At 42.6% G+C, this 22,648-nt stretch overlaps 1 protein-coding gene across 2 annotated transcripts in view; it reads right to left on the bottom strand.

Annotated features, from left to right (window-relative positions):
- The window catches only part of LOC137335137 (rho GTPase-activating protein 39-like), a 127,081-nt gene that overhangs the window by 61,512 nt on the left and 42,921 nt on the right, over window positions 1-22,648 (bottom strand). The window contains exon 2 of one of the 2 annotated variants that reach the window (XM_068000264.1): window positions 9,841-10,278. In XM_068000264.1, the coding sequence (XP_067856365.1) occupies window positions 9,841-10,278 (438 nt within the window). Of the gene's footprint in view, window positions 1-7,084; window positions 7,147-9,840; window positions 10,279-22,648 lie in introns of those variants that run through there. The other variant, XM_068000266.1, reaches the window with a different exon arrangement.

Below are 22,648 nucleotides of genomic sequence, written 5' to 3'. Positions count from 1 at the left end.
AAACGTCTCATCCAAAGGATAGGACTGCTAACAATACAACACTTCTTCAAGTGCTGGAATTTCAACCTAGATAGATGGGATGATAGTAGAGAGAGATAATAAAGATACCTTTTAATTATAAAATAAAGAAAAGTAGGTTTGGAAATATTACCTAGAAATTAGGAACAATGAACACCATCTAAATGCAACCAATATTTCAGTAACAAACTGTCGTGGTAACAGGTGCAACCAAAATTGGCACAAAGACGACTGTGCTTTTATTACTTCCAGGTAAACTACACATGGAAAGACCATGGGTGGGACATCTCCCAAAACATTAATTACCCATGTACAGATTATAACAATTCACTGATTGTTTTGACACACACAAGGATTGTGAGGAAAGTGCATTTACAAATTGGAAATCAGATCTCACAACCCACCAGATTTGTGATGTCGTTATGATTGAAGGAGTTTGCATGTCTATTTCCTGTGATGCATTGGTTCACTGCAGCAATCTGTCCATTTGCACGCCTGTGTCAGGCAAATGCTAGCACACAGACATCAGCTCCTTCTAATTGGGCAACGTGGCAAAAGTCTCCGCAGAGGTGACCAGGCACCAAACCGACTTCACTGACATTTTACCATGGACGACGGAGTACGAGTAAAAGTTTTTCTACTGAGGAAGGTAACGTTGCTGTTGGAACGAAGGCTAGTTGTTATAGCCATTCCTACATTATGGTAATTTCCAGGCCACCAAATCAGAAATGCTCACTCATTTCACTGGATTTTTTTTGGAGGTTATGGCGAGGAAGAGACAGGAAACAGGAAAGTCAATGTTTTTTGTTTTGGTAATGACATTTTGCTTTTACTAATCTTTCATTTTGTTAAAAATTAGTCAAGGTTATAGTCAATAACACTTCCTTTAATGGAGGCCAGAAGTATCTCTTAGCTGAATCGTCAGGAGACTGTACAAGTACAAGATAGTGATTCACTGAGAAAGTCTCTGACTTCATTTCCTGCCTACTTTGAAGATATTTAAATCTCATTCTCTTTTATCTAGTCATTCCAGGATACACATTATAACAATTAAAGATACAAATCTGCACCACGCATTCAAAGGAATGCTTCATAAAAATGTGAAAGAACCACCCACACCGTATTGAACACTGCCACAGCTTTATTATTCTAGGGCTTGTGAGCAGTGTTTTCGAATTTGATATCTGCAGTGTTACTGTACATACTGTGCGCGCATGCATAGAACCTACACAGACAGCTTTTGTTTAGAAGCAAGCTATCCAGTGCAGTTTAACTGCAAAGGTAATGTTTAACAACTGTGCAAACATACTTTGGACAATGATTTTCTTTTTAAAAAAGCGTGCAACAGGATCTCCTTTTCAGAGAAGGAAGGGAAACGTTCATTGTTATACATACACGTGCGGGCACGCACACACTCACAAAAATTAGTAGCGCAAGGAGCAACTTAAAGGTTACCACCATCCCGGTAAACTGACAAGCAAGAGGACAACACAATGGCACAGCTGGCAAAATAACACCTGTGGCAATGTCCCAACACAGTGGCTGTGCTGCACTCTTCAGACCCGGTCGTGAGGAACAAACCCATGATGCTCCCAAAAGGCGGAGACACCGCCCTTTTAAAAAGGACAGTAAAATACCTAATCAGAACTGAGATTATGCCAAATAATTTGAACTTCTATGGTAAGGATGTGGAACGCGCTACCACAAGGAGTAGTTGAGGCAAACAACATTGATAGATTTAAGGAGAAGCTAGATAAACACATGAGGGAGAAAGGAATAGAAGGGTGTGCTGATAGGGTTAGAAGAAGTAGGGAAGGAGGAAGCTCGTATGGAGCATTGGCCAGTTGGGCCGAATGGCCTGTTTCTGCACTGTAGTTTCAATGTAACTCGATGTAATTGAGTAGCTCTTTCAGACAGCTGGCACAGGCTTGATGGGCGAATGGCCTCCTTCTATGCTATAAAATTCAAATGTTTTATTCTATGATTCAATGCACAGAGGATCTCTTTAAACACATTTTTCATTCTAGTTGGACTACTCCTTCACTTCACTCAACACAACCATTTTTGTCTCCATACAACTAAAGCTTGAAGAGAATCGTCAGGCTTATTTGAACAAAATGAATTGAATCTAACAATGCAATTCAAATCCTGTTTTCCACATCCAAATGCCTTCAGGGGCCATTGCCTCTACACTGCACTTGACTCTATCAATCCCTTATCATTTGTCAAGTCCCAAACTGACTTAAAAAAAAATCACATAATTTAATCATTACTCACAAAATCTATGACTGCTCACCACAATGGTGCTTCTAAATGGACATCTTTTAAAATAGAAAAAAGATTATTAAAATCTGCTAATTACAAGCAATTTGCTTAAAAGTATCAAGTATGCCCTAACCATAAACTGCTACAACTTTTGTTAAAAGATTGGTGAATTGCAGCATGCCCAGGACTGTGCACTGCAGGCTACAATGCAACCAATATGAAAGGAGACCAATGAAGACACAGAACAAGTCAAGGCGTTCCTCTCCTTGGAGTCAACACAGGGAGAAAGCAAACTGGATGGGCGTTGTCCTCTACAGATCTGGCCCACAGCAGATTGATGCATCCTCTTCATCCTCAATGGAACACTTGACGACAAACATGCCCTGTGTAAATGGTTTCAGAATATCCGACAAAAAATTAGAAATACATTCCATCATCTGTTGGGTGGCCCTGAACTCGAGGCTAACCTCAAATGTCAAACTTTGGTGGGAGGTAACTGTAGAGGGACCCTAACAAAATACCCCACATATGGGCAGATTCCAAAGAACTACTGATTCCAAGCACTGGAGGGGACTGCCACCTAACAGCAGTTACTTGCAAAGAGAAAAGTGCTCAGCCCTTCCCCACTTCTCATTTCTGCACATCTGCGTTAGGAAGCCTTTTTTAAAAAAAAATAACGTTATGGTAAACAGATGAGCTCATTGTTACCGCAATAGTTAGGCTGATCAGATAATTCAGAAGTGATAATGTCATCAGTTGGGTTACGACAACTACAACTTTCATTTATGAGACCTGCTTCGTGTACAAGGGACAGAGGTGCACAATGTAGAGAAAAGGAGAAATCGGGGATGGGGTGCAGGGGGAAATTAAAAGATGTGTTTAGGACACGATTGAAGACGGAGAGAGGTAACAAGACATAGCGGTTATGGAAGAGAATTTCACAGGGCTGGGGCATTGAGACTTAGGGTTCAGTCTCTGTTTGTGCAGCAGGGAACAGGAACAGAGGATGCAGCTGGGACGTACAAGATCAGAAAGAGTGGAGCCAAGTCATGAAGGGATTTGAAAAAGAGGATGAGGCTTTTGTAATTGATACACTGGAGCACAGGAAGCGAGTAAAGTTTCCAATGTGATATGCATGGGGGAGGGGGCTTTGTATAGCAAATCACGCTGCTGAAAGATCTGGAGCAGCTGAAGTTTATGGAAGTTAGCAGACATGTGAGGCAATAATGATGTGGATTAGGATTTCTGTAATAGTGGAAAAGGGTTATAAACAGGCAATATTCTGCAGACTGAATGCGATTTTCCAGACAGATTGGAAGTGAAGATAAGAAGTTCAGCTCAAAGGAGAGCAGAACACCACGATTGTGCACCAATGGATTTAGTCTGAGCAGGCCACTGGAAAGGTAGATGGAGTTCAGAGCTGAGGTACACAGATGGCTGGTACAAGCCACACAAGATGGCTTCAGTTTTGCTGACATTAGTAGTCAGCTGTGGCTCAGCTAGCAACACTCTTGCCTCTGTGTCAAGGTTCTGGGTTCAAGTCCCATTCGAGAGACTTGAGCACATGATCTAGGCTGACACTCCAGTGCTGCACTGATGGAGGTGCCGTCTTTTGGATGAGACCGAGGCCCCGTCTGCCCTCTCAGGTGGACATAAAAGATCCCATGACGCTATTATGAAGAAGAGCAGGGGAGTTATCCTGGCCAACATTCATCCTTCAACCAACACCACTAAAACAGATTACCTTGTCATTATCTCATTGCTGTTTGTAGGAGCTTGCTGTGCGCAAATTGGCTGCTGCGTTTCCTACATTACAACAGTGACTACACTTCAAAAATATTTCATTGGCTGTAAAACTCTTTGGAATGTCCTGAGGTCGTGAAAGGCGCCATATAAATGCAAGTCTTGATTTTATTTTTGAGCTACAAGCAAATTTTGACTCATCCAGAAGAGGATGACAACGTGCATAAAGATTGGGACCAAATGTCAAACTACAGCGTCACCACTAGCATTTCAATGAAGTGCCACAGTAGGCGTGTGAAACATCGACATTCAGTCCACTTGGAACTGTGAAAAATATACCCAGCAGTACTATTGTAGATTCTGTCTCTGCAAACTTGGTGTGCCTGGAGAAAGCATTTTGTGTTTAATAACACGAGGGTGAAGTGCAGGGCTGTAACTACCAGTGAGAACAATTCAAGGTGAATCAAATGTACCACACAGCATCAAAGAGTACTAGCTGACGTGTAGCTATTCCCAAAACACATTGAGACAAATATGCTAAATAATCCTGGTCACAACACAGGCATGGTAGCATTTATAATCTTTTATTGTAAATGTGGGTAAGTACTGACCAACAGCAAGTGTTTGACTGAAAAATTGATTTGAATGAATACTTGTGCTTTTTCTACAGCACAAACACACTGAAGCTTCTTGGTGACGGTGCTAGTGAGGGAACAACATTTTATTCCCACTGGCATTTCTGCACGCCAATATAACTCATCAGCAACACAGCTGTGGGTGGGTCACGTCAGATCCACCTGTTGAGTAAATATCAGATACAACAGATGCCCAAGCACATATACCAAGGAAGTTTTAAAAATAGAATTGAATTTTAAAATAGGGAACTATTACAATTGGCCCCAGTCTGTTGGTAAATTAAAGCAATGATATACAGGATACTGGTGACTGTGCAGTTGGCATGGAAAAACCTGTGGAATAGTATACAACTTCTCTACATATCAAAATAGGTTGAAAATTGTTGTCAGAATTGAATCTTGCAATACATTCAGAAATATTTATACAGAAAGAAAATATTCCCAGTAAATTCACATCTCAGGATTGTTAATCTGAGGGCCTGACAACGCAGCCCATGGCAAAAGATATACTGGGAAGATAAACTACTCTTTTTAATGTGAAGGCAGACAGCCTCATTCTAACCGGCAAAACACAAAAAACATCTTCTGGGGAGGGAGTGAAAAGACAAGGAGGTTTGTTGAAAGGCAGACTACAAGGTCATGACTGGGGTTGTTTTGCAAACTTTTCAGATGATCCGTTCCAAAAGATGAAAGATGAATGAGAACAGACAAAGTTCAGCTACATATAGTGACCGTGGTTAGGGGAGGGGAGGATGAAAGGGCAGCACATGGCATGACATAAGGAAATTGACCACTTCACTATCAGACCACCCAGCAGCAGACAATTCTATTAACCAGAGAGGACACTTCTGCGGAGGCACAGGAAATCAATCCGTAAAACTCCCATCATTAAAGTTTCATGACAAGTCATCCACTACTTATGCCTGCGATTGGGACTCGCAGGAGTAACAGCCCAACTAACAGTTTAAATTTGTCTTAACCCTTTTCATGCTGGATAAACAGGAATAGCACAACTGCTGTAACCAGCATTCCCTGAATAGGAAATCTGTCCCGTTGTACATCAAGTAATTTTCACCCTGCTGAATAAACAGCAACTCCACCCAGTTACACAACAATAGCTCTGACTATGAGCTTAAGGTTTAATACAAGCTCTTTCACTGACCAATCACGTCCCTGTATGAGGTCGCAGGTCTTGAGGGGCAGAAGTTGCCAGGTAACCATGACACAAAAAATGGAGTGTTTTCCTCTATATTGTGAAGACTGGTGTGCAAGTCTATACTGGATTGGTTGAAGTGTATTGTACCCACTGCTCTGTCCAATGGTTAACTACTGCATTGCTTTTTGGGGGTAAATACATCAACTATAATCTTTGTACTAGAGTAAATGATAAAATAAAATGCATTTAACGGATGTTTTCACAGTAACAATCACAAAGATTCTTCCTGGAATACCAAACATCAAAAAAAATTCTTCAAGAACAGTGTGTAGTTTAAGTGAAACACTTTTTAAAAAAAAAACTCAGCTAGTTGTTATGATCTGGAATGCATTGTCTGAAAGGACGGTGAAAGCAGATTCAATAGTAACTTTCAAAAGAGAATTGGATAGATACTTAAAAGCAAAAAATTGCAGGACTATGGGGAAGGAGCAGGGAAAGAGTGGGACTAATTGGATAGCTCCTTCAGAGAGCCGGCACAGGTACAATGAGCCGAATGGCCTCCTTTTGTGCTGTATGATTCTATGACTTGGGCAACAGCTTTGACTTACAGCGCCAGAAGAGCAGATGTGCACCAACGGCACCGCAGTGCCGTACAGAAAGCCAGACCAGGAACTTGGAGTTGATGCTCACTGAAACTAGTTCAAGACCTCAAGGCAAAGAAGTGTCCAGAGATTGTCGCCAGTCTTCGTGATCACTCCATGCATCCGACACGATTCTGAAGCACTGGGCACATTTTGTGGGACTTAAAAGTGTCATGCTCAGATAACTTGGAAATGTAAGTTTGATCCTAAAATGTTCCAACTTTGAACAGAAGGCAAAAATGAAGGCTGGCATCAAATCTTGCATTCCACAAAATTCAGTAAATTGAAATCACAAGATTTCAGGGTTTCACAGCATATAGGGAAAATCTGGATAGTCATCTTCATCTACCCTATAGCTGGCACAAGGCATATACTTCCATGCATTTTTATGCAAGGCCCAGATATGGGTCCAAAACACTAACAACTGAACCACAAACAGGTTGGCGATGACAAAACACCAAGCCTATTCACAGACAACTGGAACATTAAAAATTATTTGAAGAGATGAGTTGGCTAGTCATATTCAATTACTCTGAGCAACTGCACCAGTCACAACACACAAGAGCACAGTCAGGTGATTTATCAAAGTGACAGCTCTCTCCTGCACACTCTGATCCTGCACTCACCAGTTGTCTGCTGGAAATACTAAATGGAATTGATTTCATCCTCAGGGGGTCAGTAGCTATCTCATCAATAATGGCACACGAGAAGATCTCCAATTACATGGACAGTGCAGAGATGTGTACAGCACTTCTGAAACAGAGCGCAACCAATCAGCACAGGTAGAAGACCACTATGCGATTATGGTATCTTAGGAGAAGCTTCTCCAAGTCAATGCCACAAGTTAAGGCCTTGTAGTGTCACTCTAAATTTGGGGCTACACCATTTTTCTCTCTAAATACAAACTGTAAACATTTCTGAGTTTAAAACACTTAATATTCGACTTCCCTTCCAATACCTATGATGACTAATCTACAAATGGCTAAGCCATATAGATAAGAAAGGTTCCGTCTTCAAACGGTCAGTGCAGAGATAATTGAGCCCTGCCAGAGCGATGGTAGGGGTGCTATAATTGGTGCCAGGAAAGGGGGAAAAAAAAAGCCACAGCTCCCACACCCCTGATCACTTTCCTTATTGGACAGTGCACGCTGTGTGGGCAGGATTGGGCGCGACTATGAGATTTCATACAGTTTTGTTGCTTACTTACTGACACTCACTGTCTAGTATATGAAGACTGGTCACTTGGATGAAGTGTTCACAGGCATCCAATACTCCAGCTAGGTGTCAACTCCTTCAGCAGAGCACGAGCAGGAGGGGAGAAAAAGCAGCAAAAAATACCATGGACAATGCTCAAATGAAACATTTTGAAGATTAAATAACTACTGCACTCAATCTGCCACCATGGTTTACAGGTCTACGCAAGTCAATAATGGTGCTGCATTGTGGAGCACCAGCAAGTAACAATTCTAGTCTCTGTTCTCTTGTGTGGTCGCCACTATCAACCATAACAAACTCTTTTAGTATTTAAAGAAACCTTATTTGTCACACGCAGTATGAAGTGGCTATTAGCAAAGTTCAACGGATCTTTTGCTGTCTGCTATAATCAGTGCATTTTCTTCCAATCCTTAGGTTCAACTATGTGCAGGGAGAGGTCAGACCCACAGTCGCATTACTTCTGGTATAGGGTATAGTGGAAATTCTCACTAAGCCATAGTTGAAGCACCTTGTCCGAGTGCTAACTGGGCATCTGACAGCAGTTCTTGCTGGATTGACACGACTTTACCAAAGATTGACTGGTCATGATTTTCAACTGAGGAGCAATTTTTTGCAATTTCCTTCAACCTCCAAAGTGATAGTAAGAACAGGGAGGAAGAGGGAAACAGCATTTTTAACCACAACAATTTACATTTATATAGCGCCTTTTAACGTAGTAAAATGTCCCAAGGCACTTCACAGGAGCGATTATCGAACAAAATTTGACACCGAGCCACGTAAGGAGATATTAGGACAGGTGACCAAAAGCTTGGTCAAAAGAGTGTCTTAAAGGAGGAGAGAGAGAGAGAGAGAGAGAGAGAGAGAGAGAGAGAGAGGTTTAGGGAGGGAATTCCAGAGCTTAGGGCCTAGGCAGCTGAAGGCACGGCCGCCAACGGTAGAGCGATTAAAATGGGGGATGCGCAAGAGGCTAGAATTTAAGTTAGATCAGAATGAATTGGTTTACATGACGAATGGATGCATCTCTGAAACCTGGTCATTACTAAAGCAGAAACTGCAGGGAGGAGGACGCCGCACCTCCCCAACTGCAGTTCCAAGTTGAATTTCTCCGACCACAAGAACAGCGTAACTGTACTTGGAGAAGCAGGGTGCACTAAATGTCATTGGATAATACATTTTTAAAAAATAAAACACAAGACAGTTCCCTTTTTTTAAAAAAAAGCACTTGGACAACTCTGTTGCTTCACAGCTGGATGGCATACAGCAGTGAAAACACCCAGGGCATTCCTCCTAAACACAAACAAAATGTTACTGTGAAGCCCTCAAATATGCAATTTCTGAGAATGTGATTTTGTTACTGGGTCATTATCTACAAAAGAAAAAACAGAATCTCCTGTTTTATGTTGAAGAATTTCACCTGTGTGTAAATGGTATGACTGGAATATATGACTTAATGGGAAGCAGAGCATTAAGAGTACCTCAAATTTCAATTCGGTTTTGAGCTACATTTACTAAATGTAACATGATGCGTCTGTTGACGTCATGATGTTTATCTTCCAGACAAGATTAATGTACTATTTTGCTTACCTTCACCTGTTCAAAAAAATTAAATGTACATTTAAGTGTAAATGGACAATTGAACAGCCTGCAATGTTTCAGAAAATGCTCCAGAAAATATTTAAAAACGGCGCTTAACACTTCACAAAATGAGGAAGGCCATTCTTAGCTCAGAAATATCCCACAGACATCTCATCAACGCCTATTAGACAATTCCAGGGTTTTTGTCTCCATTACCTTACCCAGAGGTCCAATCCAAGTGTAGATCGCTCTTTTGCCAAAGAACTTCCTAAATTTGCCTTTCATTTGTTTGAACCTTCCTCCTCTCTTACTGTCACAGTTCAGTTTGAAGTAGTGTTCTGGATTTAATTTTTGTAGTGGTTTACTATCTTATACCCCGCTGTAATGTCACCTCAGCTGTCCCCGTCAAAGGCTGGAAAGGCCAAGTTCTTCCTCCAACTGATTCAATGCATCTTTAGCAGTCTACAATGATAGTAAAAATGATTCATTCAAAAACAGCCAAGGCAGACCAAGAGAAAGGAGCACCCAGTCTCTTTAAAACTGAGTTATCAATCCAGGAAGCAGAGTTAACTAAGGAAAGATCAGGACCTACCTTCCATATTCCTTCCTACTCATTGGATCCTGCAGATCTTGTGCGACCCCGACGGCCTCATTCCCTTTCTCCGCATCCTGGAATCCCGGCAGCTGGGCTGAAAAAGCACGACCCTCGCCGCTGTAATTATTTCGGATCGAAGCACTGTCCCCAGTTTGCTGCCCCCGGCTTTCTGACTGAGAATTCCTTTTCATTGCCTGAAGTCGTGCCAAAGGGACAACATCACAGTTCTGCGGCCGGTGCCAGACCGTCTGTTTCGTGAGAGCATTGTAGTAATAGAATCTGTTGTTGTTCTGGTCAAATAGCTCCCACCACTGGTTCTCGCTCGACTGCCTAACACGTACGCCCTGCGGTGGATCCCAGCCACACTCTCCAGTCACCAGGTTAACGTACATGCGTTCTCGTGTCCGAGGCTCGATAATCTCCACCCAATCCGCACTGAAGGAAAAAAAGGTGAAATAATAAATACATTAATTTTAAATAACTTACATAGAATTTACAGCACAAAAACAGACCTTTCGGCCCAACAGATCTATGCCATTGTTTATGCTCGACACGAGCCTCCTCCCACCCTACTTCATCTAACCCTATCAAGCATATCCTTCTATTCCTTTCTCTGTCATGTACTTATCTAGTTTTCCCTTAATCCATGAGTCCCTCTCATTTAGAGTCAAGGTGAGGACGGGAGATGCGGAGAAGGGAGGAACGAGGAGGCAGTTTGGAAAGAGTTGAATTGTTTTTGCTTTCTAAATACAGACAAAAAGAGTGGGAAAAGACCATGAAGCCCTTAGTGTAGCCATGCAGACCACTGACTCAACCGCTAACCAAGCAATCACATAAAAAGGCAAAAAAAAAGATCCTGGATACAGTACTCTAAGTGCAATACTAAAGCCTTATATAGTCTCTATAGCACTCTTTGTTTTGTACTTGATGGTCCCAGCAATACAGTCTAAAATCTTATTTGCTTTCTCCATAGCCACCTCATGCTGCTTGTGGAACCTGTGGTGAGTGATTAACAATTACTCTCAGGTTCCTACCTTGATCTGTTACCCTTAACGGGTAGCCTTGCACGGTATAAGCGTGCCTCGTTTCCCAACCCCACATGCACAACACTACATTTGTCCACAATAAAGGACATATGCCACACGAGGGTCCATTCCCCTGACTTGGCTAGGTCGCCTGCAGTTTACTGATCTAAATCTGGTCACCCTGTAAATATTTTCATGTCATAGAATCATAGAATGGTTACAGCACGGAGGGAGGCCATTCGGCCCGTCAAGTCCGTGCCGGCTCTCTGCAAGAGCGATCCAGCTAGTCCCACTCCCCCAACCTTTTCCCCTGAGAATTTAAAACTGAAACATTTATGTCCAATCCAGGTCATGAAAATGATGAATAGCAACAGTCCCAACATGGAGCTTTGTGGAACTCCACTCATGACCAGGCTTCATTCAAGTCCACTCCCCATCAATGACAATCCTCTGTCTACGAGATCTCAGCCAATTACCTATCCAACAGGCCCAGAATTTGCTGGGAAAATAACGGTGAGTTCACAGTGCACGCCGCTATTGGTGCCTAAATTCCCAGCAATTTGTGGAGAGGAAGAGATAAGCTGAGAGTTGCGATTCGCCACAATTTGCTGGACGACTTACGCTGCTCCGACCGTAGCCTCACAAAAATGTGAGCTCTCCGTCAATTTCCCCATGAGTCAAGAAATTGCTGGATTTGGGCCGTAAATACGAATTAAACTCACCGCAGAACGTTAGGGCTGCTATTTCACGGTAGAAGGACTCTGTTAATGAGGTGGTTTATGGTCTTGACATGCCACTCATCCCTGGAGGCCCAGAAAGGGAACATTTGAAACTGCGCAGCCTCACACCCGCAGGTAGTAAATTGTTCCTAGATGTTTTTTTTAAATTTAAATTTTAAAAAAATTATTACTTTTCCTTTCTGTCGCTTTTTCCTCTCTTGCTTAATCCAATCTATTTTTACCTCTCTTTATTTCTCTTTCTATATCTAATTTGACTCTAATTCACCCTATTTCCTTCTCCATCGTCTGCTCTGTTTCTTTCTCTATCCTTAAATTTCACTGGTTAAGGAGAGAGACTTTTGGCCCCCTTGTTCACCAAGATCCAGTTGTCCTCTCCGCGCCACTATCAATTGACATTTCCAGCAATTTGTGGCGCAAAAATAATCACAGCTGAAGGGTGAGGAAAAAATTCCAAATCACGGCGCACCCCACAAGATGCCCCGCTCCAGCAAATTCTGAGCCATTATGATCTAATTCTATCCAATAACTTTCTGTGTGGTACTTTATCAAACCCTTTCTGGAAACACAGCATCCACCATACTGATCACTTCTTCAATCAGGTTAGTGAAGCAGGGCCGACATTTCCTAAAATGAGGTTGGGAATCCCTAATAACGGCCAAACTTTCCACGTGTTCATAAATCACATCCTGCAATCACATTCTTACAATCGATGTCAAAATCACAGACCTATAATTCCTGGGGTGGGAATTCTTCCTTAAATAATAGGACCACATGAGCCTCCCTCTAATCCATGGGAATCAATCCAGATCTCAGGTGGTGTGCCATCGTACCCCCCATTTGCTCTAACGCAGTGCAGTAAATGGAACCAGCTGCCCCATCAGCTTTAAGCGCCTTAATCTTAGCCAAGACTCTCAGCAAAAATTGCATATTGAAACAATTTTAGCTGCACACTTATCCTGAACTACCAAGATGGTAGCATCACCTCCAGCCATGAAAACCGATGTAAATTATCTATTTAGCTCATCAGGATTGTCTCTATCCTCAAACCCAACCTGCTCTGATTAATCGCTCAGAAACCAATGCAGTCTTTTAATTGTTTTCTGACTTCATAACCAAAAAAATACCTTTCCATCACTAGTTTTCCACTATCCTTTTTCCTAATAATTTTTTAGAATACCCAACACCATTCTTAAGTTATTTTCAGCATTCCTTAATATTTATTTCTACTCTCTTGACAACGGTACTTTCTATACATAACAAAATACTATGATTAATTTCCCTACAAACCTCCCTAATTAGCCATTCAGGCTTCACTTCACCATGAATCCTTTTTATCTTGGAAATATACAAGGCCCCTTTGTTCATCAGCACAGATTAGTCATTCTTACCTAACAGCTTTCTTCAAATCTTGCCTCATACATGAAAATCTAGCTCTCCTGAAATCAGTTTCGAACATCAAATTATCATTGGCATTCATTTGTCACAAACACAAATCTGATATTACAATGATCACTGTTGTCCAGATGTTCCCTCACAAGGATATCATTGCAGGATTACTACTGAGTTCTAAAACTAATACAATATCCTCTCTAGTATAGATTTACTGATGTGCTGAATAAGGAAGCAATTATTAGCAGTATCAACAAATGATTCATTCTCGCCTTCCTCTGACCTTGGCTGCCCACTATCAAATCACTATCCTCCATGACAGCAACACAACGTTATTTTTAGGCTCTTCTGATTTGATTAAGAGTTCCCTCTAGAATGATCTTCAAGTAAGCAGTTTTGGTAAAGAGAGGGAGCGACCGAACAGCTTACGGTGATACAGCCAGGTCTGGTGGTAGACAGCTCGGTTGGTCGAACACTCAGTGGTTCAACCTTGTAACCAATGGATTGAAGCCTCGGAAGTGCTCGTTATACAGTAGAACAGCAGGGGGGTGAGAGACCATCTGGGATTTGAGGTGGACAAAAAGAGTCAAAAGTGGAGGAAGGAAGGCATTAAGAAGATCAACGGAGGCATTGGTGGTGGCAGGCCTGAGGAAGAGGTCAGAATTGTAGAGTATTTGGAGAATGTTGATAAATTACTCCAGCTTTGTGGGCTGCAATGTTTAACGAACCATATGACAACTATGCAAATCAACTGGGAGTTGCAGGACATGAGCATGGCACCAAGATTGAAGGGAACGGTCTGACCAAAATCCATACGTAGACCTAAATGACAGGCAACTAAATAATTTAAAATGGCCTCTCCTTACTCCTACATTCTTAGACACTTGAAAGCAGCTCATTCGGGTGCTTCCTGGAGACACACAGCATCAGTATTATTAAAATGTGCTTTAATAGTAAACTGTACTGCAATTATATAAATCATACATGCAGAAAATTACAGCTTCCGTTTAATTAACTCGAACATTATACTTTTAGTAAATACGGACTGTAATGCCAGAACTGAGATGTTAAGACATGTTAATGCTGGTACTTGGATATTCCTACTCCCTTAAACTTGACTTCAGGAAAACATCATTACTTTTTCACCAAGAGTGTTACACCATCTTCAGCCTGTTGAAACTGGAGTTATAGAGGCATTCTTTGTCACATCCTGTGCCCAGAGGGCAGGCAGTTAAACACTTCAGTACTGACTCAGTATTTGTCAAGCATCACTGTTCTGTTGAGACCAGCAAGTGAGCACAAATACAAACTGGTTCCACAAAAGTGAAGGTTTGTCCGAAAAATAAAAATAAAAATTTCCAAACCGTTTTTAATCTACAGTATATCCAGTATTCACTTATGTTTATTATTAATATACAGCATGTCTCGGGAGATAAGTGATAGAGAGAAATATCCAATTTTGACATTTTGGAAAAAAAACTCAACAGGTCGCCCTGCTTCCATCATTGGGAAGGTTTTTTTTTAAAAAGTAAAATCTCGGTGACCAACACTCTTATTGAAATCATTTGACAATTAATTCTCATACACATCGTCATGTTCACACAAACACACAAATTTTGCAGCAACACTCCAGAGTATGTTTCAGGTCTCGAGTTAGTTTGATAATATGCCTGAGGTCAAGTTAAAACATATTGCCATTATATCATCCACTAAAAATCGTACAACAGAAAACCACCACTGTAAAACGGATACTCCCAGTGAGGGAACAGCATTCATAGAGACACTTATTCACTGCCTAAACCAAAGAAAATCATAAATTCAGACAGAAGACTGTAATTCTACCACCCCTACTACTCACCTTCAAACTTATATCCAAGCAATTACAACGCTCACGTCACCCATTTTTAGAAATTGCAAAGTTTCAAATCTAGTCTGAGCATCAAAATGAAGTTTATTTTTTACAACTTTGTGAATTGTAGCAGCTGTCATTATTACATGGCCATATTTCACTCTGGGTACCTGGTCTCAGTGCAAAAGGTATGTCCTTTGCACGGGATGAACAAAAAAACACTGAATAGGAACAAGTCTGGGCACGTCTCAAACTCGAGTTTTAGTCACAACCAGCAAGCTACCACTTCGATGCAATCCTCCTCAGCATTCCTCAAACACAGACATACGCCGACACAGTAATGTTGGCCCCTTAAAGTTAGGCAATTGCACCATTTTGCTCTGGCTTTTATTTCAGGAACACTCATTGTGACCTGTTTTTTGGGGGGAGGAAAGGAGACAGAAAGAAAAAAATATATATTTATTTAAAAATCCAAAGATTGTGTCGAAAAAAACCACATCACATTCTATTGGCCAATCAATAACTTCAATCCTACCTGAACTCAATATTCCTTCCAAGCTCCAGTTTTCTATTGGCCCATTTAATTCTCTCTCTTATTCCCATGCTTAGCTTCCTCCACTATGCCACGCACCACACCATGTTCCATTACATGTTACAGCACAGGTTCAAAGAATCAGGGCTCTAACTTCCTTTCCTGAAAGTGCTAGCTCATGCTGTGGTCTGACTCTATCATGGCTGGGCTAGGGCCAGTCTACCCACCCATCAGAGGTTCTGTACTGCAAGGAACTTCCCTGTGCATTCCAGATGGGAATGCAGATATTCCCCATCAATAACGTGGTTTCCCAGGGTCCCATGGCCTGTGGTCTGAATTGGCAGCCCCAATTCTAATGCAGCTGTTCCAAGACATACACAGACACTCCCAGTAACATCGCAGAACAGCTGTGGTCAGAAGAAGAGACCCAATATGTGGGTATCCATTTGCGGAATTAAATTTACCTGTTAAAAATTACTCCCCCTAGACTTTCCTTGCCCTTCAAGTCAACTGTTTATGAAATACTTGCACTGTACACTAATGGATGGACACTTGTGTAGAAATAAACTATTTATTTCCTTTGGCTTGGTGCCCATTTATTTCTTTCTTTATTTCCTTTGGCTTGGTGTCCATTTATTTCTGATTAAGCCTCTGTGAAGCACCTTGGGGTGTTTTTTTTCTGCATTAAAACGTGCTAGATAAATGCGAGTTGATGTAAAATGTATTATTAGATTGGAGAAATTTAAACTTTTCAGAGGTGATCTTATTGAGGTATACAAGATAGTTAAGGGTATGGAGAAAAAAAGAACTTGTATTTATATAGCGCCTTTCACGACCTCAGGACGTCCCAAAGCGCTTTACAGCCAATGAAGTACTTCTGAAGTGTTCCTACATTACAACTACATTACAGACTACACTTCAAAAGTACTTCATTGGCTGTAAAGCGCTTTGGGATGTCCTGAGGTCGTGAAAGGCGCTATATAAATGCGAGTCTTTCTTTTGCACTGTTGTAATATAAGTCACGCGGCAGTCAATTTGCGCACAGCAAGGTCCCATGAACAGCAATGCGAGAATGACCAGATGATCAGTTTTTTTTTAAAAAGCAATGTTGGTTGAGGGATAAATATTGGGCAGGACACAAGGGAGAATTCCCCTGTCCTTCTTCCAAATAATGCAGAGAGATCTTCTGCATCCACCTGAGAGGGCAGACGGGCCTCAGTTCATCATCTCATCCGAAAGCCGGCACCTCTGACAGTGTAGCACTCCCCCAGTACTGCACTGAAGTGTTAGCCTAGATTTTGTGCTCAAGTCTCTGGAGTGGGACTGGAACCCACAACCACCTGATTCAGAGTGGAAAGTGGAAAGTGCTACCACTGAGTCACGGCTGACACCATAAGGAATGAGAAAGTAAATCCAGAATATTATTTCAAACTAAATTGAGTTGGATAAGGGGGCATAACTTCAATCTAATAAAAGGTAAATATAAAACGGATAGTGAAGTTTTCCTTCATCCAGTGTGATCAACACATAGAATGGATTTCCAGACAGAATTGTGGAGACGAAAACTCTGGAATCATTTAAGAAGCAATTAGATGCTGCTGCTGCTGGGGGGAGCGGAGGGTCTTTCTGGATGGATGAACTGAGATGGGTTCAATGGCTTTTCTCGTCTGTAATTACCTTGTGATCAGATACCCAGATGTGAATTTAGTCTCGGGGGGGGAGGGGGATGACTGTTAGTTTGTCGTCTGAACACCTTCAATTAAAAATAGTCCTAAATACCTGGAATTCAGATTGCAAGTCTGTAATTTGTTCTTGGAACCCGTTTCAATGTATAAACTATTTTAAGTGAGGTTTGTGCACAATATAAACTTGAACTATTTCATCTTTGCCCCTTCCACCACCACCTGCTCTGCACAAGCAGCCTAGCCCTACTACGTCTCACCGTGATGTCAAATGGAATGGATTCACAATAAAGTCTGATCTATAAGCCACACTATCGTGCCAGTCTGTGCCTTTTGGATAGAAACATGACATTTTATACTCCACTTAAACTACAATCTGGATTTCATGATCTGGTCATCTATTGTACAGCAAACTTCATACGACAGGAGAGAATTAATAACAGACCTGCAGACAAAAATTACAAGATAGCAAGTCTATTTTACATAATGTATTTTCATGCTGCTGCTTTGTGTGTGCTCCCTCCCCCATCCCCCTTCCCTACCATCCAATGCCCCCCCCCCCCCCCCACCCACCCACCACACCCTCAAAAAAAAACTGGGTCAGGGAACTGCTTGCACCTGGAATCGTCCTGTTCAGGTTTCAAATGGTGTGTGTTCTATGTAAGAAATGAGACCAGACAGTCTATGCTGCTCGGAGGGAATCTGTCGGTTTTTGAGGTTTGGCTCGACTACCAAACTTCTTGCCAATTTCAAATTGGTACTGCAGAAGACTGAATATATTTAGGACACGAGGTAAGTGAGCCTTTATTAAAGGGGTACTGCTGCTTGGATTGCATGCCCTCCGAGAAATTCTAAACACGAGGGGACAAGTGTGATCAGTATAGCAGAGGGTGAGCCAACTGCTGCCTTTCGTAATATTATAATTGAATCATTTTAAATTTACATACCATCCGTCACACAGGTAATGGATGAGGTACCAGGAGGCTACTGGCACCTACAGCACCAGTGTCACACTATGTCTAGGTAGACAGCCTATGTGAATGTGCTTGATGTCGCTAATTTGCGTAACAGGTAATTAATTATCTTAAAATTTAGGTTACATTCACCCATAAAGAACAAACTTGCATTTATATAGCGCCTTTCATGACCTCAGGACATCCCAAAGCGCCTTAGAGCCAATGAGGTACTTTTGAAGTGTAGTCACTGTTGTAATGTAGGAAATGTGGCAGCCAATTTGCCACAGCAAGGTCCCACAAACAGCAGTAAGAGAACAACCAGATAATTTGTTTCAGTGATGTTGGTTGAGGGATAAATTTTGACCAGGACACCAGCAGGACTCCCCTGCTCTTCCTCAAAATAGTAGCATGGGATCTTTTACGTCCACTTGAGAGGGCAGACAAAGCCTCAGTTTAACATCTCATCCATATGACCACTCCCTCGGTACTGAAGTGCTAGCCTAGGTTATATGCTGAAGTCTCTGGAGTGGGACTTGAACCCACAGCCTCTGACTCAGAGGCGAGAGTGCTACCCACTGAGTCACAGCTAACACTCAAAGAAGGATATTAGGAGGATTGGCCAAAAGCTCGATTAAAGAGGTAGGTTTTAAGGAAGGTCTTAAAAGGAGAAGGTGGCAGAGAGGTAGAGGGACTTAGGCAGGGAATTGAAGTGTTGGGCATAGGCAGCTTATGCCACAGCTGACAATGGTGGGGCAAAGGGAAAACTCGAGTCGGAGGAACAGAGTGTTCGGGGGAAGTGGGGGGGGGGGGTTTAAACAAAGCTGAGGAGGTTACAGAGATAGGAAGGGGCAAGGCCATGAATGGATTTAAACACAAAGATGAGAATTTTAAATTGGAGCTATTGTGGGACTGGACAGCAAGGGCAGGGTGAGCAGGACTTAGTGTGTGTTAAGATATGGGCAGCAGAGTTTTGGATGGGCTGAAGTCTACGGAGGGTGGAAGAAGAGAGGCCAGCCAGGAACGCACTGGAGTTCTCGAGTCTGGAGGTGACAACGGCACAAATGAGGGTTTCAGCAGCAGACTGAGGTCAGGGGTGATGTTGTGGAGGTGGAAATAGGCCTTCTTTGTGATTTTTAAAAAAATGTTACTTGAGGGCCAAATTTTGCATCAGCAGCAAGCCTTCAACGTCAACACTGGAGGATGAACAAATGTGACCAGGAAAAACCATACTTGATTACTGGATAATTCTATGTTCAATATATATTATACACAGGGCCACTGGCTAGTGACCGTCAGAAGCAGTAGGAATCAGCAGCAGCACAGCATACGGGCTTTACCGGTTGTTTCCGTTAATGTAGTGGTTTACTGGTTATGGTACTGGACGAGCAACCTTGGGGTGGAGCGCTCAAATCCCGCTATGGCAAGCAGTGAAGTTGAATGCAATAAATCTGGTCATTTTTGTAAGCTAGCACCAGGAGGAAAAAATGACCAAGAAAACAGCAGGATGGTCGACTCTTGCAGCCCTCTAAAGTGGAATTAACAAGCCACTCAATTGTAAAATAAGAGCGCTAAAAGGCAGCCCATCACCACCACCAAACACCTCATCAGGACAACGAGGGACGGGCAATAAATGCAGTTTTGCCAGCATTGCCCACATCCCAGAAACAAATAATAAAATATTGCTGCCTTGTTCTGTTATTCCTGTTTTCAGGAGAATGCCGTAATTTTGGTGTCAAATTCAAACTTCCGGACGGCTAATCAAATTCTGAGTTCCATCTGTTCTTTCTGTTGAAACCTGCAACTAGTGGCCTTGATTTTACACCATAAAAATGTACTGTGCAAGTTGTATTTGCCATGTGTGAATCCCCTTTATTTTATGGCTGCTGTCATCTTGGTAATACTACAAGTCACTCCTCTACATTCAGAGGTAATTAAAACATGTAGAAAGGTGTGCCTTATACAGTGGTTTGTTTTTATTGGCCAGCTGTAAATTCCTGTCTCTTAAGAATTGTGCTCCAAGGATTGCTCCTTTCAATATAAAGCCTCTTTGTACAAAAGGGGGAAGGGGCCGTCACTGACAATTCCTTCCAGACCAAATGCTATTCATATGTTGTAGTTTATTTGCTTAACAAACAGACACGCACAAAATAACGCACTCCACCCTCACTGTGAGACTCACAATCAATAGTCCATCCAGTCAAAAGGACTGCTAGGACTTGACTCTCCCAACGCCTTGACAATTTCTTGCCAGAAAGGTCAGACTACTCTCTTTCTTCCCCCCCCACCCCTATTATTTCCCTCCTTTTCTCCCATCCTCTTCAAAGGCTGGGGTACAGTTCCTCAGGTGCTAACTATCCAAGTGACCATTCTTAACATGTAAACCTTGACACTAAGCGTCAGCACGTTCTTCAAACATGAGGAGTATTACAGCTGAGTCCGATCCTATCCTTACCCAACAACATCCGCATACACAGACTATCCACCACAAGTCATTAGACAATGGTTAGAAACAGAAATCATTGCTGAATCTCTCCACCACAGCCCCCGCGAACTCAGGAGGACACAACAACAACAACTTGCATTTATACAGCGCCTTTAACATAGTACAACGTCCCAAGGCACTTCACAGGAGTGTTATCAGACAGAATTTGACCTCGAACCACAGAGAAATTAGGACAGGTAACGAAAAGCTTGGTCAAAGACGTAGGTTTTAAGGAGCGATTTAAAAAGGAGAGAGAGGCAGAGAGGTTATGGGGGGGGGATTTCAGAGCTTAGGGTCTAGACATCTAAAGGCACGGCCGCCAGTGGTGGAGCTATGGAAATCGGGGAGTGCAGAGACCTCGGAGGGTTGTAGGGCTGGAGGAGGTTACAGAGATAGAGAGGGGCGAGGCCATGGAGGAATGTGAAGGATGAGAGTTTTAGAATCGAGGCATTGCAGGACCAGGAGCCAATGTAGGTCAGCAAGCACAGGGGTGATGGGTTATCGGGACTTGGTGCGAGTTAAGATATGGGCAGCAGAGCTCTGAATAAAGCTCAAGTTTAAGGAGGGTGGGAAATGGGTAGCCGGCCAAGAAAGCATTGGAATAGTCGGGACTGGAGGTAACAAAGGCATGGATGAGGGTTTCAGCAGCAGACAGGCTAAGGCAGAGACAGAGATGAGCGATATTACGAAGGTGCAAGTAGGCAGTCTTGGTGATGGACAGGATATGGGGTTGGAAGCTCAGCTCAGGATCATTGTAATGTTCTGATGACTGTTTAGGTTGAGATCAGCTAACTCAGCACAGGCTGGGAAATGAATCGTTCCAGACTCTATGTCTTAGTACCACGTTGGGCAGCACATTCACCTATAGGGCTTTCAGTGAGATGCCAGCTATATTTAAAGTTCTCAGACCTTTGTGGTCACATGCACCTGTCGTAAACACGGCGATGAGTTTACAAGGCAGATTACTGAGACACCCAAGGTCTTGGGTTCAGAAGCCCAGAAAATTCCAATGTGCTGTTTACACAAACAAGGCACATTCCAGCTTCTGGCCACTTCTCTCCTTTGTGCCTGCAAACAAATTGCTGTCTCTGTTGACACTATCTTTCCCTCACTCCTTGCCCACCTCCCAATTTTCTAGAATTCATGTTCACAACAGCATGGAGCAAGGAGAGTTTTCTGCAGACAGGGTTTGAACACCACGTACGCGAGCCCGCTGCAGCTATGGACGTTTGTTTTAATAGTTTCACCTAATGCAACACTGTCGCTCACATTTAAAATTCACCTCTCATTTGCCCACCCCATTTCCCAGCTAAGCAGCTGCTCCAGGTAATCTACCCTACAGGCATCTGCCACGACTGCTTCTCAACTGGTCACTAGTTATTGTGTGGGGGGGGGGGGGGGGGGGGGGGGCCTGGTTGCGACACACCCTCCCGAGGCACGACATGAGGTGTAGGTAACCGTTTAAGGAGCGTCCATTATACCATTCAGTGGCACGGTACATTTTTCACACCCAACATTTTGCCTTGCAGGAACTGTCCTCAATATCCCACTCCAGCGTGCCACGTAGAGTAACAATAAAACTTCAGTTTAAAAAAAAACACACCTACAGACTCAAGTCATCCTATACTGGAAGTCTCATTGAGTCACCGCTAAAGAATCTTCTGTGAGAATCTGCAGTTACCAAGTAAGTGATCCACCATTTGTGCTCATTTCAGCTGAGAAAATAGTTTTAGGAAATTTAACAAGCATGTGTGATTTTTTTTGGGGCAATGGGGCCGGGGAGTTGATTGTTGACATGTTTCACAGATGGGAGTTTTACCATTCTGATGAGCCATGTTGCCAGTGGTCATGTATCACGTTTTCAGGTGGTAGGAACTCTTCCCTGTCATGTGATTTAATGAAATAAGCTTTAGTGTCGAGCTCCAAACCAGCAGAAAAATATGAAAGGTTTTTTCATTTTTAAACAGAGAGACCGCCCTCTTCCCTCCTGGCAGAGGGTCTTGCAGTAGACTCAGTCCACGTAACCCAAAAATGCAACCTCTGACCTCGCATTAACTTCAATGACATTAGTGGTGGATGGTGGGGGGTGGGAGTTGGGGGGGTGGGGTGGGGGAAGTCAGATTACTGAGCTCTGCTGTCTAAACACGCCT

The sequence above is a fragment of the Heptranchias perlo genome, chromosome 19, assembly GCF_035084215.1.
Source record: "Heptranchias perlo isolate sHepPer1 chromosome 19, sHepPer1.hap1, whole genome shotgun sequence".
Classification (NCBI taxonomy): domain Eukaryota; kingdom Metazoa; phylum Chordata; class Chondrichthyes; order Hexanchiformes; family Hexanchidae; genus Heptranchias; species Heptranchias perlo.
This window is presented reverse-complemented; position numbering and strand designations above follow the sequence as displayed.